Source organism: Nannobrachium achirus (genome assembly GCF_963921795.1).
Source record: "Nannobrachium achirus genome assembly, chromosome: 15".
NCBI classification, from domain to species: Eukaryota; Metazoa; Chordata; class Actinopteri; order Myctophiformes; family Myctophidae; genus Nannobrachium; species Nannobrachium achirus.
Window position 1 is genome coordinate 50044253 of NC_137822.1, and position 27707 is coordinate 50071959.

General features: G+C 41.9%; 1 protein-coding gene across 1 annotated transcript; it reads left to right on the forward strand.

The window, feature by feature from the left end:
* Positions 1 to 6644: 6644 nt before the first annotated feature.
* On the forward strand, positions 6645 to 27707 carry LOC308298818 (SWI/SNF-related matrix-associated actin-dependent regulator of chromatin subfamily B member 1-like). The gene is made up of 9 exons (XM_080742499.1): positions 6645 to 6768; positions 8812 to 8923; positions 11305 to 11413; positions 13951 to 14088; positions 15283 to 15410; positions 17345 to 17511; positions 19613 to 19803; positions 21620 to 21751; positions 26030 to 27707. The coding sequence occupies exons 1-9, from the start codon at positions 6676 to 6678 to the stop codon at positions 26067 to 26069; spliced, it is 1110 nt and encodes a 369-aa protein (XP_080598625.1). The 5' UTR covers positions 6645 to 6675; the 3' UTR covers positions 26070 to 27707.

The window sequence follows — 27707 nt, forward strand, 5'->3', positions numbered from 1 at the left end:
CCCCTGGGGGAGGGGCAACACCTGGGGGGGTAACAGAGACCACGCCCCCTGGGGGAGGGGCAACGCCTGGGGGGGGGGTAACAGAGACCACGCCCCCTGGGGGAGGGGCAACATGGGGGGGTAACAGAGAGCACGCCCCCTGGGGGAGAGGCAACATGGGGGGTAACAGACCACACCCCCTGGGGGGGGGGGACATAGACCACACCCCCTGGGGGAGGGGCAACACCTGGGGGGGTAACAGACCACGCCCCCTGGGGGGGGGGGGGTAACATAGACCACGCCCCCTGGGGGGAGGGGCAATGCCTGGGGGGGTAACAGAGACCACGCCCCCTGGGGAAGGGGCAACGCCTGGGGAGGGGGGGGGGTTAACAGAGACCACACCCCCTGTGGGAGGGGTAACACCTGGGGGAGGGGCAACACCTGTGGGGGGGGGGTAACAGAGACCACGCCCCCTGCGGGAAGGGCAACACATGGTGGGGGGGGGGGGGGGTAACAGAGACCACGCCCCCTCCCTACCTGCCACTGCTGAGTAACTTATAAAGACTCTTCCTCAGAGAGAAACGAAGGGACGTAACGACACGTTTCTACAGTTCTGGAAGAAAGAAAAACAAAACGATTGATTTGCCAAAATGGTCATTGAGTGACGGACGGAGGGGGCGGGACCAGCATGGACCATACATGAGACTCTTCATCATACGGTGTGTGTGCGTTAACCTGACTCCGCCACATGGTGGCAGTAGTGAGCATACTGCATATACCGCCCTACTGTTACCATCTGGACTTGCTCGGGCAGACCCCATGTAAGGGGCGGGCCATTTTTTCAAGTTCTTTAGCAGGTGATTGGATGGGGCCGTCTGTCCATCACAGTCTGGGAGTGCCAACTCCAACCACTCATATTGGCCTGTCTGCATGACCCAGAATCCGCCTCCTGGGTTTCCACATGGTCTGCAGTCAGACTCTATTGGCTCAGAGCCGCTCAGAGCCCGCCCGTAGCTGCCACTGATTGGTCCGGCCCGGGACTTTACGAGTGATATCAACTCTCCGTGAGCAGTCTCAGATGGTAAAAGTATGGCGGTACTCACTGCTGCCACCATCTGGCAGAGTCAGGTTATGTGTGTGTATATAGGAGTGGCGGCCATTTTGTGGTGCCACGGGTAGAAAAGTGGGTTTACTGGTTATTGTAGAAGGTTGGCGACGCCCCTCGCGGCTTGGGAGCTTTTTGGCCGGTGGAGACGACGGAGGCGCGGCGTCTTGAGCCACGTGAGACACCGCAGAGCGAGCTAAAGCAAGCGAGGCGCCGTGTCGTAGGGCATTTACGAAAAGGTCAACAAGTCGACTTCATTACACAAGTCGACTCCCACCAGAGAAAGTCGACCCGGAATCATTTTATACTTTAACTGTTGAAAAATAGCAGATCTACAAGCTCACAAGGCGCCCGCGCTTCGAGCTTGTAGATCTGCTATTTTTTTTAAAGTCGTGAAAATGTTGGCTAATCTTTGAATATATGTCTTATTTAAAGCGAATATTTGCTTCTCGGGGGTCCCTGATACATAATATATTGCACATAATTCTAGGGGTCCTTGACATGAAAAGGTTTGAGAAGTTTCAAAAGAAGACATTTATAGAATCGGGTCAAAAATACATTCAAAGACATTTTCACGATTTTTCAAAAATAGCAGATCTAAAAGCTCACGGCGCGCCACTCTGTGCCACACCATGAGCTTGTAGATCTGCTATGTCACAGATGCGTTCCAGGTCTCAAATGGTTAAGTGGTTAAAGGAGTAGTTCACCCCCAAAATGATTGATTTTTTTTATGTTTAATAGATTACTCATGCCATGGAGAATTCAATAATATGTTTTTGTGTTTCGTCGCATTTCTAAGACAACAATTTGATTACAATGAATTTACCCCCATTGATTCCGGAAGGGGATCCAAATGCACTTGGGTCTCCATAGGGAATCAATGGGGGTACATTGACTATAGGCCTATATCACATTGTTGTCTTAGGAATGCAACAAAAAAATACAAATATTATTGAACTCAAGTCTCCATGGTGTGAGTTATCAATGGAAAAAAGATCATTTTGGGGGTGAACTACTCCTTTAACCCATTCAGAACGGGTACACAGTATTGTGTATTATTATTTTATGCTTTAGCTATTGAAAAATAGCAAATATACAAGCTCACAGCGCGGCACCGAGTGCCGTGCTGTGAGCTTGTATATCTGCTATTTTTGAAAAATCGTGAACTTTTGAATTTTGACCCGATTCCATAAGTGTCTTTTGGGTTAGGGTTAGGTTTGGGTTAGGGTTAGGGCTAAGGTTTTTAGAAAAACCTGTGTTTCTATGTCAGCAATCTGGCCAGCCATCGTCAAAGAAAAGGTCCTTTTCACTTAACTGGAGCTCAGTTAGTCGGTTCTTGAGAGACTACTATGTCTGTGGTTCTAAAAGCTTTTCATGTGAAGGACCCCCAAAATGACATGTATTTGGCCACGGACCCCCATCTCAAAATATTTAGTTCCAGGGACCCCCCCCCAGAAGCAAAATTTGAGTTACAAACGTTTGCTTTGAAAATACATATATTCAAAGATTTGCACACATTTTCACGTCGTTTTCCAAAAATAGCAGATCTACAAGCTCACAGCGCGGCACTCGCGCTGTGAGCTTGTAGATCTGCTATTTTTCACTGGTTAAAGCATTCTATAATTCTAGGCCCTAAATGGGTTAAAGTTGGAAGAGAGGTCACATGGTCTGAGATGGAGATGTTTGGCTTCATCTCAGAAAAACTAAGATAAAAACAAAACAAGGATAATTATATTCTACAGTTGTAAAGAAATAAGAAAAGAAAAGAGTGTATAAAGTACATGTGAACAGTTATGTGAATGAATCATTCTGATCTTTAGTGGGTTTTTTTCTTTGGGTTTTGTTTGATTGATTGATTGTTTATTTTCCATTTTACTTTTTTTTAAAGAATAAACGTGTGGTAAAAACTCATGGTTGGTTTTGATGACTGAGTTTAGGATTTTATAAAAACACTTTCACTGGAAGGGAAAATCTTTTTTTTTCTCTCCCGTCTTAGACACGTTATTATCACATTAATGTTTAGATTAGTGTTTCTGTTTGATTATAGATTATTAGTGTTTCTGTTTGACTATAGATTAGTGTTTCTGTTTGACTATTTATTAGTGTTTATTAGTGTTTACCGTACGTTTTTTTTACATTTTTGTCTTCCTACATGTCTCTAGTTTATGTTTTGGTATGATAACCCTTTCTGAGAAGTAGCTTAATTGATGTTATCAGCCGCTAGAGTCGGTGTCCCATTAACTTTACATTACAGGGAAAAAAAGGTAAAACATAATCTGCTTTAAGTAGCATATGAGGGGTCAAACTATAGGGGTTTTTCATGATTCTGAATCCATTGCAAGCATCTGTTTTGCACAAAAAACATTCCTTGCGCTAAAAACGACGGTTTAGTGGTTTGAAAAAGGGATGAAAAGTGATGAGTCATCACTTTTCACACGTTTGAGGGGGCCGTTTTAGCCCAAGGAATGTTTTGTGTGCAAAACAGATGCTTGCAATGGATTCAGCATCATGAAAACCCCCTAGTTTGACCCCTCATATGCTACTTAAAGCAGATTATTTTTTCCCTTTTTTTCCCTGTAATGTAAAGTTAACAGGACACCAACTCTAGCGGCTGATAACATCAATTAAGCTACTTATCAGAAAGGGTTATCATACCAAAATATAAACTAGAGACATGTAGAAAGAAGAAAATCCAACATTTTTATGGTCACCTTGTGTGGTACCAATATTTGTATTAGCCCCTGTACTAGTGGATGGCAGTGTTGTTCTGCTGTGTTCTGCTCGCATGAAGAAAATCTTCAATTGATTGATTGAAGACTTTATTGTCAGTTTGCATAGGAAAAGGTACAGTTTCATGACGGTACAGTTCACTGGTACAAGGTCTACTAAAAGGAGATCCATGAAAAGACTAAGCTTATTTCCACTGGAAACCATTAAAGTATCTCATATAACATTGAATGACAGACGAATAGAACACAGTACTATGCAGTAGATATGTAAAGAAAAAGAAAAAAGAAAACAGTAAGTCTAAACAAACAGTAAGTATATACAAAGAAGGGGCAGGGGAGGGTAGGGTTGGGCTAAGGTTAGTTTTTTTTTTACCAGTTGCGAACGGCTGCTGCCTGTAAGTGGCTTTTCAGGGCTGCAGACGATATCATTATAAAATAAAGATAAAACAGATCTACAATCAGGGGTCTTCAACAGGAGATCCGGGACCCCTAGGGGGTTCCTCAGAGTTACTACAGGGGGTCCAAATCTTTGTGTGATAGAAACTTGTTTCTCCTTTTAACCACTTGAACCCTATAGCGCCCATATTCGGAGTAGCCAAAAATAGCAGATCTACCAGCTCACAACCGCCTCGTGCTTGTAGATTGGCTATTTTTGGCTAAGAGTTTTGGTGTAGAGGGGAAAAAGAGCAGACTAAGTACAGAGCGAAAGTTTATTAAGTATTGACGGTTCAAGTGGTTAAATATCTGAAAACACAAATTGACATGAATCCAAAATACTCTGATGATTGTGCTGTCAAACAATTAAACTATATGGAATCTATGAACAGGTTGTGGGGGTCCCTGCTTCATCTCTCTCTCTACTAAGAGGTCTTTGGCTTGCCCTGAAAACGTTGAAGACCCCTGCTGTCCCCTGCCTAACTGACTTGTGATATTTTCAAAAGATGAATAGGGCCTACTGTAGGCCTATACATTTGAAACATTTGATAAAATGGGACATTCTGCAAAGTGTGCACTTTATACTTTAAGGGCACACCTTAATAATCTATCAGTCTATGAGGGCAGATTTCAATGCATTTTAATGGGAATGTAATGTTTTCTTTTTACGTTTTAAGTGTAGTTCTATTTTGAATTCTGGACTTACATGAATTTAGAGGACCCACACTTCTAAAATCAATATCACACCACTGGTAACAGAGTAGGCCTATTTCTACATAACAGTATCGATGCAAAGGGTCCACATTCTCCACAGTACAAATTATCTGATTGATTTTTGAGTTTGCATAGTAAAAGGTACAGTTTCATGACTACAAGGTAAAAACATGTAAACTCATATAACAGAATGACATGTTGTACTTTTACGTTTTTTTTTATAGTTTAGATGCCAACACTTTCATACTTTTACTCAAGTAGCCTACATTTTGAATTCCAGACTTGTACTTGTAACAGAGTATTTCTACACCAGTAAGACTCCCTAATCGGGAGATAAGCGACCGTAGGTGGCTTATCTCCACAAATAGGGCAAAAATTTGTTTTTCCAAAATCTTCCTGATCCATGTTGATGACATGAGTGTAGACATGCTGTGTAGTGATATTCGTGATTTTAGGGCAAAAACTGTAGGAGCAGTGTCCAAAAATGTGTTTTAAAAATCGGCCTGAAGGTGGCGCTACAATAGGGCCATGTGAGAAATGAGGGGTGGGGTCTCCGCGTTGCCTTGGCGGACGAATAGGTACCGGCCCCGGTAAAACATTTAGTAATTTCCCCACCACTGCTATTCATTTATACTAGGCTACTAGTGCAGTGGTTCTCAAGCTTTTCAGGCTGCGACCCCCACAATAATCATATTTTAACTGGGGACCCCCCACCACCCTGACGAGCACTAAGAGTTGAGGCATTACATTTTGTATGACACAATTTCTACCTCTATAGCCTATATTTGACAATTTGTCCAATGTTTAATTTGTCATTTTAGAGGTATTAAATTGTCACTTTAGAAATGTGCAGATACCCTCTATACACTTAAACTTTATGTTGGTTTGTTTACTGTTGAGAGAGAAAACAGTGTTACACATTAAGTTAATCATCTGGGGACCCCCCAAAATATTGTGGGGACCCCCTGGGGGGTCCCGACCCACAGGTTGAGAACCACTAGTGAACTATTCCATGGACTCATACCGTACAACAGGGGGCGGTATACTATAGACTACAGCGCATGTAAACTCTCCCATCAACCAAACAAGCAGAAGAAGAAGAAGCTTCCTGTAGAGATGGGATTTATGGCTCTTTGAAGTGAGCCGGATCTCTGGGATCCGTTCCTTTCAAAGAGCCGTTCAAAAGTCTGGCTCGTTCTAGTTACTGGTTACTCTGTATATTTTAGTTATATTAAATTACAAATAACTTCAACCATTCAATACATTTATTTCTGACGTATATAGGTACATAACTGCCATTTGAAAATAGCCGATCTACAAGCTCACAATGCGTCGCGCTGCGTCGCATTGTGAGCGTGTAGATCTGCTATTTTTAAATTATTTTTCAACATTTTACTCATTGGAAAACCTGTGAAACAGGACATTCTGCATAATGAGTACGTTCTAATATTGGTACTTTAAATACATTTTGATACCAATATTTTTTTTTACTTTTACTCAAGCACATTAACATTGCAAACTTCTACTTGATTGCAGTATTGATATATTTTTTTTACTTTAGTAAAGAAATTGAGTACTTTTCTCCACCACTGTTCATTTAGACAGGAACGCCCATCCATCGTTCAATTCAAAGAGCCGTTCAAAAGACTCGATTCGTTCGCGAACGTCCCACCTCTACAGTTAGCATTAGCATTAGCATCAGTAACAACAACAATGCAGTGCATCGCGCTGAGCAAAACCTTCGGTCAGAAACCCATCAAGTTCCAACTGGAGCAGGATGGAGACTTCTTCATGGTGGGGTCAGAGGTACAGTATGATCTTTATTACACCTTTAAAACCTTCTAAACAAGCGTTTAGTTCATTTATCTGCCGGACCAGGCTAGCATGCTAACGTTAGCATGCTCATTCAGAACAGTGCTTCTCAGAGGTTCTCATGTCAGGGACCCCCAGATGGACTCTCATCAGCCCGCGGACCCCCTGTTTGAAAAGACATACCAGGGAGGAGGCAGGAGGGACCCCCATAAGGCTCTAGCTCTAGCAGTGATTCTCACATCAAGGACCCCCCAGTTTGACATGCATTATTATTAGGCTACGGACCCCCATCTAATGGCTTGTCTATCTCTGACAGACTGAGACCCCAGTTTATACTGTAATCTACTTATTATAACTCTATGGTTAGATCACTGTTAATTTAACTCTGAGAGTGTAGATATGGAACCAAATGGACCTCAGAGTTACTGTGCTGTAAGGGTCCATTTGGTTACCAGCTCTCATCACATCATTTAGCTGGGGACCACCTGGGACCCCCTCAGGGACCCCTGGTTGCTCTACAGCAGTGGTTCTCAACCTATGGGCCGCGATCCCCAGGGGGTCCCCACATTATATTGGGGGGTCCCCAGATGATTAACTTAATGTGCAACATTGTTTTCTCACTCAACAGTAAACAAACCAACATAAAGTTTAAGTGATAAAGTGACAATTTAAGGACTTTTTAATACCTCTAAAATGACTAATTAAATATTGGCCAAACTGTCAAATATTAGAGGCAGAAATTGTGAAAATAGCAGATCACGGACACCCATCTCAAAATATCTAGTTCCAGGGACCCCCCAGAAGCAAAATTTGAGTTACAAACGTTCGCTTTGAAAATACATATGTTCAAAGATTTGCACACATTTTCACGACTTTTTCAAAAATAGCAGATCTACAAGCTTGAGTGCCGCGCTGCGAGCTTGTAGATCTGCTATTTTTCACTGGTTAAAGCATTCAATAATTCTAGGCCTAAATGGGTTAATTAACACACACACACACACACACACACACACACACACACACACACACACACACACACACACACACACACACACACTATGCATGCACCTAGCACATGCAACACAACAGTCCATCTGTAACCAGGTGTGGTTATTTCAATAAAAACTACCTAACCCTTCTATGTGTGCAGTGCAGTGTGCATGCATGGATATGATATTCATTATCTGGTTTATTCTATGTGTACTGTACAGTGTGCACGTGTAACAGACGTGATCGTGCGTTGTGTTGAAAAGCACCACAGACCAGGATATTTCTCATCTGAGCAGATTTATTCTGATAAACAGAGAAATGAAGCAATCACTGGTCTGCTCTCTTGGACAGTATATATGAACACAGGCTGGAAATAGAGCAGACACAGTGAAATTAGAACACTATTTAAAGCATCATTATATATCATAATATCTCTGTGTACATATGTATTACTATTCATATATTCATACGAAAATAACAAAATAAATAAAATTATCTCCAGAGCACAAGAAACACAACCTACCGCTCTCATATCAGGGAGAGAATAGGAAGTGAACGAGACAACGTCATTGTCTAAAGACAGTCGCGCCCATTGTCTTAAGGTGGCAGGACACTCTTAAGGTGGAACACTATACATCTAATGCATGGGCAAGTGGAAGCATTATTAACCATGTTACACATGCATGGATATAATATTCATTATCTGGTTTATTCTATGTGTACTGTGCATGCATGCATAGTGTGCATGCATGGATATGTATTCATTATCTGGGTTAGGCAGGCAGTGGACCTAAAGCAGAAAAACATTAAAAACTATATAATGCAATATTCGTTTTTACTAATATCATGAGTAATATCGATATTGAGGTATTCAACAACGTTATCGAATATCGAAGGTTTTCCTAATATCACCCAGCCTTAATGAGAAGCGCTGTAAACTATATTCTTATAATCATTATAATAATAATAATAATAATAATATCTTCTCCAGGTAGGGAACTACCTGCGTATGTTCTTATAATAATAATAATATAATATCTTCTCCAGGTGGGTAACTACCTGCGTATGTTCCGAGGTTCGCTGTACAAGCGCTACCCGTCCTTATGGAGGAGACTGGCCTCAGTGGAGGAGAGGAAGAAGATCGTTGCGTCATCACACGGTGAGACACGCCCTTATATGGTCATCACACGGTGAGACATGCCCTTATATGGTCATCACACGGTGAGACATGCCCTTATATGGTCATCACACGGTGAGACATGCCCTTATATGGTCATCACACGGTGAGACATGCCCTTAAATGGAGCTTTTTCACCCAGGAAAAGAAGGACACCAGGGCACGGTTGGCAAACTGTCAGCGGAGGTTTGAAGTTTTTATGAAATGAAATGTGATGTGATGTGATGTGATGCTGCAGTGAATGACAGCAGGTTAGAACACTCATTACAAGGTGATGTTACAGTGAATGATAGCTGGTTAGAACACTCATTACAAGGTGGTCGATGCCTTTCAGCGTAGACAGACTATGAAAAAATGGGCACCAAAATGCCTTCTTACGACCGCACAGCGACATAGCGACGGTGTAGTCCCAAAAAAGAGCCCCTGAAATGTATAGAATAGTTATAGTTATACCGTAACTATAACACACAATATTGTGTAGCTTAACATAGTATTTATTCTTGAAAACATTTTGGATGGGTTTATTTTCCCTCTCCTCTGCCCTAAAAACATGTAATGTTGTTTTGCACTTGCTTTTTGGATCCCTCACTCTGAAGTCATCTAACATATAATTTTCCGAATGTCTGTCTGTCTGAGTGTCTGTCTGTCTGAAACCGCGTTTCTCATCGGTGGCTGGAGCAATTGATCTGAAATCGCATCACCATCAGCATATGAACACACCTGACATAACTGTGAAGCCTGTTTGTCACTTTCACAAATCGTATGCTGTATAATTGCATTTTTATCGTGTATCTATATCTATTTAGCCTACAGTACCTTTTGTCACCACACATGTTAAGGGAGGGGCGCTGTTGTTCAGGCCATGCACAATCTCACACAAACCCACACACACACACACACACACACACACATGGGGGGGGGGGGGAGTGTGTGTGTGTGAAGGCGGGCAGGCGGGCAGGCGGGCGGGCGGGCGGGCGGGGGGGGGTTCTGGCCCTGTTACATATGTTGTCCAAAATCATGCAGATCGGTACACAGTATCTCTGTAGCCGTTAAATGGAAAGGGTATTTCTTACATTGATGCTCCTACATATTAGCATGCAAGCACCAGTTAAAGTTACTTTCCATCCCTCATATACTGTGTGCACAGTGCACATCCCATAATCCACACACTGCACATCATTTCGGAGCTCATATCTTTGAACGGGTAAGGGCTAGTATAGATAAACTGAGGAGCTAAACACTTACAGTAAAATATGTATCATGGTGTTTTAGGAATATTTGGGGTTAATTTATTGACATGAACGAATAAAATAGTGTCTGGCAAATAGCGCAACGTTAAAGGAGTAGTTCACCCCCAAAATGACTTTTTTTTTAAATATTGATTAGTCACGCCATGGAGACTAGAGTTCAATAATATTTTTAGTTTTTTGTCGCATTCCTAAGACAAAAATGTGATAACAGTAAATTTACCCCCATTCGTTCCGGATGGGGACCCGTTTCGAAACGGGTCCCCATCCGGAATCAATGGGGGTAAATTTACTCGAATCAAATTTTTGTCTTGTGACAAAAACCCAAAAATATTATTGAACTCTACTCTCTATGGCATGAGTAATCAATATAAAAAAATGTCATTTTGGGGGTGAACTACTCCTTTAATAACAGGGACGCGGTCACGCGGTGGCTCAAGCTGAGGGGCCCCCCTAGCTCAGGGGCCCCTGGGCCCATTGTGCCCGTTGAGTAATCCATCCCTGCCTTTCAGCTCAACAAGCCTTCATCAGGCTGACAGGCTCCAGTCTTTGTTATTCTCTTCTCTTCCTAATGAATCAAAGCTCTGTTTCTGAAGCATTGTTAGCTGCTGTCACATCATGGGTTCAGGAATATAAATGTGTGTGTGTGTGTGTGTGTGTGTGTGTGTGTGTGTGTGTGTGTGTGTGTGTGTGTGTGTGTGTGTGTGTGTGTGTGTGTGTGTGTGTGTGTGTGTGTGTGTGTGTGTGTGTGTGTGTGTGTGTCATAGAGTCTGTGTTAGACAAAATGTAACTTAAGTTACTCGTTACTTTGTAGATTAATTACAAAACATACATTAACCACTTCAGCTCTGTATACAGATCTCTTAGATCTGCTATTTTCCAAAGCTCTTTTATACATTTGAAAACGTCAATCAACACATTCTGCGTAATTAGTACTTTCTACTTTTGGTTCTTCCAACTACATTTTGATACCAATTATTTTGTACTTTTACTCAAGTAAATATTGCACTCCAGATTACAGTATTGATAGTTTTTAGATTACTTGATGAATGTGAGTATTTTTCTCTACACTGAAACAACAGTAATGGACATTGACCTTTGCCCTTTGACCCCCAGCCACCAGTGTGACCCTGCTGAAGGCCTCAGAGTGTGAGGAGATCTTTGAGGGAAACGACGAGAAATACAAAGCTGTTTCTATCAATACAGAACCTCCAGCCTACCTCAGGTACCCTACCCCCCTATACCCCCTATATACACCCCCTAGCCCTCCTAACAGAAATATAAAGCTGTGTCAATCAATACAGAACCTCCAGCCTACCTCAGGTACCCTACCCCCCTTTATACTACATATACCACCCTTAACCCTCCTAACAGAAATATAAATCTGTGTCAATCAATACAGAACCTCCAGCCTACCTCAGGTACCCTACCCCCCTTTATACTACATATACCACCCTTAACCCTCCTAACAGAAATATAAAGCTGTGTCTATCAATACTGAACCTCCAGCCTACCTCAGGTACCCTACCCCCCTTTATACTACATATACCACCCTTAACCCTCCTAACAGAAATACAAAGCTGTTTCTATCAATACAGAACCTCCAGCCTACCTCAGGTACCCTACCCCCCTTTATACTACATATACCACCCTTAACCCTCCTAACAGAAATATAAAGCTGTGTCTATCAATACTGAACCTCCAGCCTACCTCAGGTACCCTACCCCCCTTTATACTACATATACCACCCTTAACCCTCCTAACAGAAATACAAAGCTGTTTCTATCAATACAGAACCTCCAGCCTACCTCAGGTACCCTACACCCCTATACCCCCTATACTACCACCCTACCCCTCCTAACAGAAATATAAAGCTGTGTCTATCAATACAGAACCTCCTGCCTACCTCAGGTACCCTACACCCCTATACCCCCTAACCCTAACCCTATACCCCCTACATGTACCACCCTACCCCTCCTAACAGAAATATAAAGCTGTTTCTATCAATACAGAACCTCCAGCCTACCTCAGGTACCCTGCGACCTATACCCTATATATACACCCCTATATATATACCCCTATATACCCCCTGCCCCTCCTAACAGAAATACAAAGCTGTCTCTATCCTCCAGCCTACCTCAGGTTAGTCCTACCAGAACCAACCCCTCCTCCTACTCCCTATCCTACCATCCTACTCCTATCCCCTACCCTACCCTAACTACAGACAGACTACAACTTGTTCAAAATGCAGCAGCCAGAGTTTTAACTAAAACTAAGATAAGAGAACATATTAGTCCAGTCTTAGCGTCGCTACACTGGCTCCCGGTTGTTTTTAGGATCGATTTTAAAATACTTTTACTTGTTTATAAAGCTCTAAATGGTCTGGCACCTTCGTACCTCTATGACTGCCTGCATAGATATGTTCCAACCCGCCCACTCAGGTCCTCTAGTGCAGACCTACTTGAGGCGCAACAATGACATGTAAAAAATATGGTGAAGCAGCTTTCTGCTTCTACGGACCGACAGCTTGGAATAAACTCCCACTACACCTAAGACAGGCAGCCTCTGTGGATAGCTTTAACCCATTCAGGCTGGGAACACATTTTAGTGTATGGGAGGGGCTTACAGTACATGTACAGTATGTAGCAACATTTGTTTTTGTAGGCTAATTTCTGATTTAGGCCTAACTATAGACGGGTTTCTTGTTTACAAACATTGAGACTAAATGCACAGGTGACTGTATCATGTAATCAATTCCGTCCAATCCCCAAACCTGTTGTTTTGGGGAGCGCTGGTTTCATTCTATACTCTATGGTTTCATTGGCTAATTTTGGTACCGACCCTCAGTGTTACGTGGACCAGAAACCCGTCTATAGGTTAGGCCTAAATCAGTTAAAGCACAGCTCAAGACCTATTTCTTTACTCTTGCTTTTAGCAGATTTCTTTAAATTCCTGTTCTGCTTTTGAAGTCCGCACTGTTCTTAAAATGTTTTAAATGTTTTTCAATGTTTTATGTTTTAATTTTCCTCTGCTTTATTGTAATCATTTGTATTTTTCTGTAAAGCACTTTGAGCTGCATTTCATGTCATGAAAGGCGCTGTATAAATAATGTTTTATTATTATCCTACGAAATATAAAGCAGTTTCCATCATCACAGAACCTCATTGTTCAGCGTGGAAGCAGTGTTGATTTAGTCGACTAAAACTATGACGAAAAATGTTTGTCGACTGCGTTTTTTTTCACTGACGAAAACTAAATAAAAACTAAGCTGTGATGACTAAAACTAAGACTAAATATATTGACAATTTCGTAAACAAAATAAAAACTAGACTAAAACGTTGGGGAGGACTAGTAGAGAAGAGAGTGATTTTATGTTTGGTTGCTCTCAGGTGTTGCGTGCTGAAAATAGCCGATCTACAAGCTCACAGCGCGTAGCGCTGCAACGCGTTGTGAGCTTGTAAATCTGCTATTTTTAGCACGCAACCAAGTGTAAAATCAGTCCTTACGATGCCATCAAGGCCTGCCAAAATACATTTCAGTTGCTAAATCAACTGTAGATTTAGTTGCCTAAAATCTTGATGATATTCAGTCAACTAAAACTAGACTAAAACTAAAACCTTTCAGGTGACTAAATTATGACTAAAACTAAATTTAATTTTATTCAAAAGACTGACTAAAACTACATCAAAATTTGCTGTCAAAAACAACACTGCGTGGAGGGTGTTAGTAAACACCTGTGTGTTCCCATGATGCATTGCACAGAGAGCAGAAGACCAAGCGCAGCAGCCAGTGGGTTCCAACGCTCCCTAACAGCTCCCATCATCTGGACGCAGTACCGTGTTCCACCACTATCAACCGTAACCGCATGGGGAGAGACAAGAAGAGAACCTTCCCTCTGTGGTAAGATCATATAAATATATCCTATAATAACACCACCTGGACGCAGTACCGTGTTCCACCACTATCAACCGCAACCGCATGGGACGAGACAAGAAGGAGAACCTTCCCTATGTGGTAAAATAATAAAGTGTAACTATTCTATAATATTCTATAATAATAAATAATATGCAAAGCGAGAGTCTGGCCAACACCAACTTGGGACTCCAGGATCGCTGCCCTCCACACTCGTATCTAACATCAGGGTCATAGTTTGTCTTGGGTCGGCTCCCATAGTGTCAGTTTGTCCTGGGTTGGCCCCCATAGAGTCAGTTTGTCCTGGGTTGGCTCCCATAGAGTCAGTTTGTCCTGGGTTGGCTCCCATAGAGTACTGACTCCTCTGTGAGGGTCCATGTCTCATACAGCAGTACTGACTCCACTGTGAGGGTCCATGTCTCATACAGCAGTACTGACTCCTCTGTGAGGGTCCATGTCTCATACAGCAGTACTGACTCCACTGTGAGGATCCATGTCTCATACAGCAGTACTGACTCCTCTGTGAGGGTCCATGTCTCATACAGCAGTACTGACTCCACTGTGAGGGTCCATGTCTCATACAGCAGTACTGACTCCTCTGTGAGGGTCCATGTCTCATACAGCAGTACTGTGAGGGTCCATGTCTCATACAGCAGTACTGACTCCTCTGTGAGGGTCCATGTCTCAGCAGTACTGACTCCACTGTGAGGGTCCATGTCTCAGCCTCATACAGCAGCACTGACTCCACTGTGAGGGTCCATGTCTCATACAGCAGTACTGACTAATAGGGCATTAACTGAGTGGACTTCATTACACAAGTCGACTCCCACCAGAGAAAGACGAAAGAAAGTTGAGAAAGTAAAAAAAAATAAAAAATAAAATAAAGTGAAAATAGCAGATGTATCACTTAAACTTTATGTTGGTTTGTTTACTGTTGAGTGAGAAAACAATGTTTCACATTAAGTTAATCATCTGGGGACCCCCCAAAATAATCGGGGTGTCGTGTGTGATGTGATGACGTCATCAAACGATAAAGCCGACTTCAACTCAACTTTTTACTGAGTCGAGTCGACTTGCAAAAATCACAAGTCGTTAATGCCCTACTGACTACTACAGTGTTGTTACGTTCAAAGGAAGGATATATACTGTTAGGTTTGAGCGTTTCTTCTCCGTCTCCCTCAGCTTCGACGACCACGACCCGGCAGTGATCCATGAGAACGCCTCTCAGAGCGAAGTCCTGGTCCCCATCCGTCTGGACATGGAGATAGACGGACAGAAGCTACGAGATGCCTTCACCTGGAACATGAACGGTAACTACTCTATCTATCTATCTATCTACCTACCTCCCTCCCTACCTATCTACCTACCTACATACAATACATACCTACCTACCATCCGTCTGGACATGGAGATAGACGGACAGAAGCTACGAGATGCCTTCACCTGGAACATGAACGGTAACTACTCTATCTATCTACCTACCTACATACATATCCTACGTACCTACCTACCTCCCTACCTACATACAATACATACAATACATACCTACCTACCATCCGTCTGGACATGGAGATCGATGGACAGAAGCTACGAGATGCCTTCACCTGGAACATGAACGGTAACTACTCTATCTACCTATCTACCTATCTATCTATCTATCTATCTATCTATCTATCTATCTATCTATCTATCTATCTATCTATCTATCTATATATCTATCTATCTATCTATCTATCTATCTATCTATCTATCTATCTGGACATAGATGGACAGAAGCTACGAGATGCCTTCACCTGGAATATGAACGGTAACAACATTACATTCTCTTTCTCTTTCTCTATCTCTCTTTCTCTCTCTCTCTCTCTCTCTCTCTCTCTCTCTCTCTCTCTCTCTCTCTCTCTCTCTCTCTCTTCTTTTATTTAATCCATCCATTTGTAATCCATCATTTTTCACCCGGTGTCAGTTGTCTAATGTACTCTCCCTCTGCCAACCTGGGGAGAGCAACGGACTGACCTTGTGCCTCCTTCTATGCATGAGGAGTCAAGACGCTTCTTTTCACCCGTCCCGGTTGGACGTACTTAGCATGCAAACTCCACACAGAAAGGCCCTTTCACCAACCCTGTGAGCGCTGATGACGCGGAGGAGAGAACACGCCCCCAGAACCCACAGCGTCTGTCTGTTCTGACACTGATATGATATGATGTGATATGATATATGATATGATATATGATATAGTACTTTATTGTCAGTTCACAGTGAAATGTGCCTTGTGACACAGCAGCCATGTATCAAAACATTTCACATAGACAACAGATGAACATACATAAGGATAATACAGACCAGAGCAGTGTCCACCGCTAAGCCTACCTACCCTAACCCTAACTAACCCAAACTCCTGATTAAGCCTTAAAGTGGACTGATGGACAAAGGACCTTTTTAGTCTGACCGTATTGTATTCTGGAACACCGTATCTCCTTCCTGAAGGCAGCAGCCTATATTCTCTATGCCAAACCTTATTGTCTCAGGGCACCCCATAAATATATTTTTTTTATCTGAGGCACTACATTATAATTTTCACTCCCAGCACCTTATATTTATAGCTTATAACTTATAAAACAGCAGATATACAAGTTGGGAGGCGTTGTGTACTTGTAGATCGGCTGTTTTCACTAGTTTTGTGCGACAGTCTTGTATGATGAAGCAGGGCTTTGCTTTACCAAAAGACGTACACATTTGAAACTTGGAGATACGAGGTTTCTGCCTGACAGTGACAATATTTTAGTGATTCTGTCGGGAGGAAAACGTTGAGATAACAGCCATTTTGGTTAGAACTGACTGAAAATAACTTTGTACTTCAAGTTTAAAATGATACTAAATATTTTTTCAAGAGTCCAAATAAATTACAAATATTATCAAATGATCTTGCAGCACCCTTGGACCGCCGTCGCGGCACCCCAGGGTGCCCCGTCACCCACTTTGAAAACCCCTGCTCTATGCAACACATGGCTACTGTTAGAGGTCCTATTTCTAACACTATCTTCTCTTTCCCTCACAGAGAAGCTGATGACTCCATAGATCTAACTCTATCTTCTCTCTCCATAGATGTTCTAACTCTATCTTCTCTCTCTAACCCACAGAGAAGCTGATGACTCCATAGATGTTCTAACATTATCTCTCTCTAACCCACAGAGAAGCTGATGACTCCATAGATGTTCTAACTCTATCTTCTCTCTCTAACCCATAGAGAAGCTGATGACTCCAGAGATGTTTGCAGAGATCCTGTGTGATGACCTTGACCTGAACCCTCTGGCCTTCGTTCCTGCCATCGCCTCGGCCATCCGTCAGCAGATGGAGTCCTACCCTACTGACCTACTGTTGGAGGAGCAGCAAGACCAGAGAGTTATCATTAAGGTATCCTACCCTATAGCCTACCATAACCCTAACCTACCCTACCAAGAAAGCCTATGTTGTGTATTTTAAACTGGTGTAACATGCCAGCCAGCCAGCCAGCCGCCCGCCCGCCCGCCCGCCCGCCCGCCTGCCTGCCTGCCTGCCCGCCCGCCTGCCTGCCTGCCTGCCAGCCAGCCAGCCAGCCAGCCAGCAGCATAGCAGGAGAACATATTGATCCTTGGTTTCTGGGTTGGCACCTGGTGGGACATGTCAGAGAGACATAACCAACCATGTATATATTATTATATTTATACAGTTAAATATCCATGTAGGTAACATCTCCTTGGTGGATCAGTTTGAGTGGGTCAGATATTAACATATTAAATATTATATTTTACAGTTAAAACATTCACGTTGGTAACATCTCCTTGGTGGACCAGTTTGAGTGGGACATGTCATAGATATTAACATATTAAATATTATATTTTACAGTTAAACATTCACGTTGGTAACATCTCCTTGATGGACCAGTTTGAGTGGGACATGTCATAGATATTAACATATTAAATATTATATTCTACAGTTAAACATCCATGTGGGTAACATCTCCTTGGTAGACATGACAGATATTAACATATTAAATATTATATTCTACAGTTAAACATCCATGTAGGTAACATCTCCTTGGTGGACCAGTCAGATATTAACATATTAAATATTATATTTACAGTTAAATATCCACGTTGGTAACATCTCCTTGGTAGACATGACAGATATTAACATATTAAATATTATATTCTACAGTTAAACATACATGTAGGGAACATCTCCTTGGTAGACATGACAGATATTAACATATTAAATATTATATTTACAGTTAAACATACATGTTGGTAACATCTCCTTGGTAGACATGTCATAGATATTAACATATTAAATATTATATTCTACAGTTAAACATCCATGTTGGTAACATCTCGCTGGTAGACATGTCAGATATTAACATTAAATATTATATTTACAGTTAAATATCCACGTTGGTAACATCTCCTTGGTAGACATGACAGATATTAACATATTAAATATTATATTTACAGTTAAATATCCACGTTGGTAACATCTCCTTGGTAGACATGTCAGATATTAACATATTAAATATTATATTTACAGTTAAATATCCACGTTGGTAACATCTCGCTGGTAGACATGACAGATATTAACATATTAAATATTATATTTACAGTTAAATATCCACGTTGGTAACATCTCCTTGGTAGACATGACAGATATTAACATATTAAATATTATATTTACAGTTAAATATCCACGTTGGTAACATCTCCTTGGTAGACATGTCAGATATTAACATATTAAATATTATATTTACAGTTAAATATCCACGTTGGTAACATCTCCTTGGTAGACATGTCAGATATTAACATATTAAATATTATATTTACAGTTAAATATCCACGTTGGTAACATCTCCTTGGTAGACATGACAGATATTAACATATTAAATATTATATTTACAGTTAAATATCCACGTTGGTAACATCTCCTTGGTAGACATGACAGATATTAACATATTAAATATTATATTTACAGTTAAATATCCACGTTGGTAACATCTCCTTGGTAGACATGTCAGATATTAACATATTAAATATTATATTTACAGTTAAATATCCACGTTGGTAACATCTCCTTGGTAGACATGACAGATATTAACATATTAAATATTATATTTACAGTTAAATATCCACGTTGGTAACATCTCCTTGGTAGACATGTCAGATATTAACATATTAAATATTATATTTACAGTTAAATATCCACGTTGGTAACATCTCGCTGGTAGACATGACAGATATTAACATATTAAATATTATATTTACAGTTAAATATCCACGTTGGTAACATCTCCTTGGTAGACATGTCATAGATATTAACATATTAAATATTATATTCTACAGTTAAACATCCATGTTGGTAACATCTCGCTGGTAGACATGTCAGATATTAACTTATTAAATATTATATTTACAGTTAAATATCCACGTTGGTAACATCTCCTTGGTAGACATGACAGATATTAACATATTAAATATTACATTTACAGTTAAATATCCACGTTGGTAACATCTCGCTGGTGGATCAGTTTGAGTGGGACATGTCAGAGAGAGATAACTCTCCAGAGACCTTTGCTCTGAAGCTGTGCAGTGAGCTTGGTCTGGGAGGAGAGTTCGTCACCACCATCGCATACAGCATCAGAGGACAGCTCAGCTGGCACCAGAGGACCTACGCCTTCAGGTGGGTGCACGCACACACACACACACACACACACACACACACACACACACACACACACACACACACACACACACACACACACACACACACACACACACACACACACACACACAGCAGGGTGATATGAAGCAGTAAAGATGGCAGCAGATTAAATGAAGCATTAGAAATCTTTTAAGTACATTTAATCCATGGCCATTATTGTTCCATAAAACACATAAAAGGCTGCTTTACATTATGTCTAGAAAGCTCATAATCCATGATGATCCATTACCCAGAATGCTTTATGCTGTCTAGAGCAGGGGTTTTCAAAGTGGGTGACGGGGCACCCTGGGGTGCCGCGACGGCAGTCCAGGGGTGCCGCGAGATCATTTGATAATTATTTGGAATTTATTTGGACACTTGAAGAAATATTTAGTATCATTTTAAACTTGAAGTACAAAGTTATTTTCAGTCAGTTCTAACCAAAATGGCTGTTATCTCAACGTTTTCCTCGCAACATAATCACTAAAATATCGTCACTGTCAGGCAGAAACCTCTGTCGCACAAAACTAGTGAAAACAGCAGATCTACAAGCACACAACGCCTCACGATGCGAGGCGTTGTGTGCTTGTAGATCTGCTGTTTTCACTATAGTACATTTTATAGATGATAAATACAAAACAAACGGTTTGGTTTTCACCCGACAACGACGATGTGCTATAAATATAAGGTGCTGGGAGTGAAAATTATAATGTAGAGGTGCCTCGGATTAAAACAATATTCATGGGGTGACCTGAGACAAAAAAGTTTGGGAACCCCTGGTCTAGAGAAACACATTCTGCACAGCTGTCTGTCTGTCTGTCTGACTGACTGTCTGACTGACTGACTGTCCAGGTTTATAGATTAATGCTCCACTTCATCATACAAGAGCTTCTCACTAAACTGGTGACAATAGCAGATCTACAAATTTGCATTGCGCTTTCTCCACAGTGAGAACCCTCTCTCCACAGTGAGAACCCTCTCTCCACAGTGAGAACCCTCTCTCCACAGTGAGAACCCTCTCTCCACAGTGAGAACCCTCTCCCCACAGTGAGAACCCTCTCCTCATGGTAATGACTGTAACTCTCCCCACAGTGAGAACCCTCTCCCCACCGTAGAGATCATGGTAATGACTGTAACTCTCCCCACAGTAGAGATCATTGCGACCGTCAGGTCGCATTTACTATCAAAACCTCCACCGGCTGTCCGTCCGTCAGTCAGTCACACGTCACACGTCACACTTTTGCCCTGCTCATATCTCCGCAACCGTTGCCCCGATCCATGCCAAATTCTGCACACACACTGCTTGCCTGCCAAACCACAACCTCCAATCAATTCTCACATGGCCCTCTTCTAGTGCCACCATGAGGCCCATTCTTGCAAAACACATTTTTGGACACTACTCCTACAATTTTTGCCCTAAAATCACACAAATCGGTACACAGTATGTCTACACTCATATCATCAACATGGATCTGTCCCATAGCGCCACCATCAGGCTGATTTTTTCAAACACCTTTTTGGCCACTACTCCTACAGATTTTGCCCTAAAATCACGCAAATCGGTACACAGTATGTCTACACTCATCTGATCAACATGGATCTGTCCCAAATAGCGCCACCATCGGGCAGATTTTTTCAAACACATTTTTGGACACTGCTCCTACACATTATGGCCTAAAATCATGCTGCGACCTGACGGTCGCTTATCTCCCGATTAGGGAGTCTTACTGGTGGTAATGACTGTAACTCTCCCCACAGTGAGAACCATGCATAATGACTGTAACTCTCCCCACAGTGAGAACCCTCTCCCTACAGTAGAGATCGCCATCCGTAACACAGGCGATGCAGACCAGTGGTGCCCCCTGCTGGAGACCCTGACAGACGCTGAGATGGAGAAGAAGATCAGAGACCAAGACAGGAACACTAGGTAAGCCCCGCCCCCAACGGGTACACATTATTGTGTATTATTATTTTATGCTTTAACTATTGAAAAATAGCAGATCTACAAGCTCACGGTGCCGCGCTGTGAGCTTGTAGATCTGCTATTTTTGAAAAATCGTGAACATTTGAATTTTGACCCGATTCTATAAGTGTCTTTTGAATCCTTCTAAGATTTTTTGAAAAACCCTATGTTTCTATGTCAGCAATCTGGCCAGCCATCGTCAAAGAAAAGGTCCTTTTCACTTAACACATCGGATGCCTACGTGGTGTCTACAAGTCAATTTCTTTGATGTCGCTGGAGGCCCACGACGCGTTTGACGCGTTGTACAGTAAACTATACTGTACTGTAGCTACTGCACTTGGCTACCGCGGTCATGAAACAAACTCCATTTCCCAACATGCAGCACGCAATTACGTCACCCGGACGTGCTGTGTGTCTCGTTGACTTCCTGTTTAGCGGCTGCACAAAAATGCTGTTTTCTCCGGATTCTCTTCCTTTTTTCATTTTTTTCTCAAAACGGCAGCCTCTTCTACATGCCGTAATACAAACACTGTGGCTTAGAAATGATAAAAAACGGTCCTGACTGAAAGAAAAAATGTTCGCGAAATAAACAGGACATACTCGGATTACTTTTCTCACCAGTACTCTCGCCGGTAGGTAAAACTAGAAAAGAAAATTTCGAAGAAATTTTAAGTGTGCCTGCAGCTCGCTAAGTGTGTGCAACCTTGTATGTGTTAACATTAGCATCTTTGTTAGCATTAGCATGTGTTAGCATTAGCATGTGTTAGCATTAGCAATATGGTTTCTTGTTTTTAAGAAATAGGCTCCTCCCACAAGTTCCGCAAGGCGATTACGTTGTCCCGTCGCTCCCGAGATCGTTTGTGTTTCGTTTTGAGAGGGTCGTTCCCCCTGAAAAACACGTTTTGGCATGAAACGGTTACGTTTTGCGTGTTTGTGGTGCCCCCTATGGGTCGAAGTGGAAATGCTTTTGGGTATATGTTCAGTATAGCGCCCCCCACTTGTGGTTAAAATTTGGTGTTGACTGGATGTTTCGTTTGTGATTTATGGCTACTTCTTACAAAACGGGCTCCTCCCGCTAACTTTGGAACCCTGTTACGGAAGAACGGTATGGACTATCAAAATATCGTTTAAATATGTTTATCGCATGAGTCCATAGATCGTGTGTATCGATTTTAGTGACATTTGGAGAAAATATGTAGGAAAAGGAGCAAAAAGTGTGTTTTGAAGAAAATTCAAAATGGCGGAAAATCTATCCTGACGCAAATGGGCGTGGCCCATATGAGGAGATGCGTCATGACCCAAGGAATCCAGGGAAAAAGGAATTTTAATTTTCTGACCCACGGTTCAAGAGTTACAGGCCGAAAGGTAAAGTGGACTGTTATAGCGCCACCATGAGGCCAACTGACGAAATTATTTTTTATTTAATCCTTGATATCATTATAAATCTCCTCTCCAAGTTTTGAAACTGTAGCCCCTATGGTTTGCGAGAAAAAAAATATTGAATGTGAGTTTTTGCGATTCCCATTATAAGTCAATGGGTAAAATTAATTCACTAATAAATTAATATCAATTAAACGATACAACCTTTCTCTTAGAAAAGTAATAGCACCCCATTCCCGGCCGAGCCGCACGTTTTGATGTATATATTGCGGCGGTGGCGTAAATTGTGCGGCAGTTATTACGAGCCGAAATTTTGTGACGTGATTATTATTAAGTATGGCGGATAACAATAAGTGTTTTGCCATTGCATGGCAGGCACACTTAATGACGCGTTGCCATGGGCACCAGCAAATTAAGACCTCAAAACCACGTGGGCGTCCGATGTGTTAACTGGAGCTCAGTTAGTCTGTTCTTGAGAGACTACTATGTCAGTGGTTCTCAAACCTTTTCATGTGAAGGACCCCCAAAATGATATGTATTTGGCCACGGACCCCCATCTCAAAATATCTAGTTCCAGGGACCACCCAGAAGCAAAATTTTAGTTACAAACTTTCGCTTAAAAAATACATATATTCAAAGATTTTCACACATTTTCACGACTTTCAAAAAGAGCAGATCTACAAGCTTGTATATCTGCTATTTTTTCAATAGTTAAAGCATTCAATAATCCTAGGCATGAATGGGTTAAGTCTTAAAGTAAAATGTTTCCGTTGACTAAAACTAAATGGAACTTTAGTCAAGACAATGACCGAAACTAAAAGTCAAAATTTGCTGTCAAAATTTCACTGGTTTCAGCAGCATAGGCTCTGCCCGCACGATTCACTGGTTCTAGCAGCATAGGCTCTGCCCGCACGATTCACTGGTTTCAGCAGCATAGGCTCTGCCCTCACGATTCACTGGTTTCAGCAGCATAGGCTCTGCCCGCACGATTCACTGGTTTCAGCAGCATAGGCTCTGCCCGCACGATTCACTGGTTTCAGCAGCATAGGCTCTGCCTGCACGATTCACTGGTTTCAGCAGCATAGGCTCTGCCTGCACGATTCACTGGTTTCAGCAGCATAGGCTCTGCCCGCACGATTCACTGGTTTCAGCAGCATAGGCTCTGCCTGCACGATTCACTGGTTTCAGCAGCATAGGCTCTGCCTGCACGATTCACTGGTTTCAGCAGCATAGGCTCTGCCCGCACGATTCACTGGTTCCAGCAGCATAGGCTCTGCCCGCACGATTCACTGGTTTCAGCAGCATAGGCTCTGCCCGCACGATTCACTGGTTCCAGCAGCATAGGCTCTGCCCGCACGATTCACTGGTTTCAGCAGCATAGGCTCTGCCCGCACGATTCACTGGTTCTAGCAGCATAGGCTCTGCCCTCACGATTCACTGGTTTCAGCAGCATAGGCTCTGCCCTCACGATTCACTGGTTTCAGCAGCATAGGCTCTGCCTGCACGATTCACTGGTTTCAGCAGCATAGGCTCTGCCTGCACGATTCACTGGTTTCAGCAGCATAGGCTCTGCCCGCACGATTCACTGGTTTCAGCAGCATAGGCTCTGCCCGCACGATTCACTGGTTCCAGCAGCATAGGCTCTGCCCGCACGATTCACTGGTTTCAGCAGCATAGGCTCTGCCTGCACGATTCACTGGTTTCAGCAGCATAGGCACTGCCCGCACGATTCGATTCAATAACGATTCACCAGGTAACGATTCGATTTGATTATTCGATGCATTGTGATGCATCAAAATGTTCTATATTATTGCACATGTATCAGTCAATACAAGCAGTCAGATATACTGAATACAATATTTATGACAAATATCTAAATGGCTATGAATTTATGGTTTCACTTTTTATTTGTACCAACAGTTAAAACAGCACATCATACAGCAGGCCAACAGTGCTGTAATTTTACATTCCACAAACCAGAAGACTCTTACTTTCCCATAACTCGACATAGCACTTTTATTTTGAAGTCCACAGACTGGACATCAAGGGTTTACGTTGGTCTGACTTGACACGCTCTAAATATATTGGTGTACCCACTCAAACATGCACTTGGTCAGTCAGGCAAGCAAAAAGCAAAAATCTTTGCTTCTGGGGGTCCCTGGAACAACATATTGTGAGATGGGGGTCCCTGGAACAACATAGGGGGTCCCTGGAACAACATATTGTGAGATGGGGGTCCCTGGAACAACATATTGTGAGATGGGGGTCCCTGGAACAACATATTTTGAATTGGGGGTCCACGGCCAAATACATATAATGTTTACTTTACTTTATTATGGATCCCCATTAGCTATTCTTCCTGGGGTTAGGGTTCTGGGCAAGGAAGTTAAAATATAAGGAAGGGAAACAGGTGACCGCTGGGAGCGGCCATGACGCTCCCATGGGTGCCAGAATGATGGAGCCGGCTAGATCAGCTCATGAACAAACCTGGAAGAAACACTATTTATGAACGACTGAGACCTTTGTCATATAATCTGTTCAGGAATATAAAGAAAATATATCAAAGGTATTTTTACAACCACTTGCTTTTCGATGTGCACAGTGCATAATTAAATAATAATAATAACAGTAAATAATAATCGTTTCTTTCTCCGAAGTATCGCGAGATTTGGTTCCTAGACAGGAAACGGTGGATAGTCTCGCGGCACTGGCACCCATGGTGAGCTCCATGGCTGGACATGGCGTATCCCCGTTGTCACGTGATGTCCCTACCTCCTATTTACCTTGGTTCAATCTGGTCTGCGCGGGGACACATGTTGCTCTGCAGAACTCTGACTGAAATGTGTTCTTTCATTCCTGCAGGCGCATGAGAAGACTGGCCAACACTGCCCCCTCCTGGTAGGGAGGCTGCCTGGGAACGGACCGCATGACGAGACACACACACACACACACACACACACACACACACACACACACACACACACACACACACACACACACACACACACATTCCAGTTGTTATGCAGTAGTTACACATTCCGAAACGAAACCATTTCAGATGTAAACATTTGCCTTGTTTTTAGTTTCTGTAAAATACAAATAAAACGTAGTCTCCTGGTCTAGAATACTGGGCTGTGATCTACAAGCTCTCAACACCACGGCGTCTCATTGGCGACGCCTTGAGAGACTTTGTAGATCGTCTGTTTGAGGCTGTTTTAATCTCTGAAGGTTTCTGTAAGAGGATCTGTTACTGGTTTTATATGATATAATATGTAATAATATCATACATATTATTAGACCGGGTTGATATTAATTACCTGATTATAAGATTATTCTTCCACCCCCCAAAATAAAAATAAATAAACATATAGATTCTAAACATTAAAAGAACGTGTAAACGTTTCTAAAGTCTGGTCAAGTAAGACTGTTGTTATCAAACCTCTAACTCATTGTTTCTGCTCATAATGGCTTGTTTAGACCTTCTTAGACCCTCTGAGGCTTAAAGGGAGAGTTCACCCCAAAAATAACTTTTATTCTATCTATGACTTCCATGGAGACTTCAATTAATGGTTATTTTCTCTTGTTTTTGTCACATTCCTATCAGTGTTGATTTCCTCTACTAAAACTATGACGAAAAATGTTTGTCGACAGTTTTTTCACTGACGAAAACTAAATAAAAACTAAACAAAAACTAAGCTGTGATGACTAAAACTAAGACTAAATATATTGTCAATTTCGTCAACAAAATAAAAACTAGACTAAATCGTTATGGAGGGACTAGTGGAGAAGAGTCATTTTATGTTTGGTTGCTCTCAGGTGTTGTGTGCTGAAAATAGCCAATCAACAAGCTTGCGCGACGTGTTGTGAGCTTGTAGATCTGATATTTTCAGCACACAACCCAAGTGTAAAATCTCTCATTACGATGCCATCAAGGCCTGCCAAAAAAAACCATTTCATTTGACTAAATCAACTTTTTTGCCGATTTAGTCGGCTAAAATGTTATGATATTTAGTCGACTAAAACTATAACTTTTCAGGTGACTAAATTATGTCTAAAACTAAATGACATTTTATTCAAAAGACTATGACTAAAACTAAATCAGAATTTGCTGTCAAAAACAACACTGATGGATTGGAGACACAAAGAGTCTTAGGAATGAGACAAAAACATAAAAACATCCATGAAATCCAGTCTCTGTGGGGTGAGTAAAACAAGTCATTTTGGGTTCTTTACGTTTTGGAACAGAAATGTGTGATTTTGACATTTCTGTGCCTCTGCTCCTGAGCTCCCTCTTCTGGTCAGTGTTGAGAATGGATAAGAAGTAAAAAGTGAATAAATGGCAGATTGGATGTTAGCGTGTTTGAACCAAATGTTTGATAAGCCTGTTGATCACTGCAGAATGACATCGTTATGATGTCATTAAACTGTCATTTCACATGAACCTGTTCAACTAGAATTACTCTTCAATGTTCTTTGTTGTTGTTGTTTTGTTTACATTTCTTGGATCTTTGTAGTGGACTTGATGGAAACTTTTATAAAA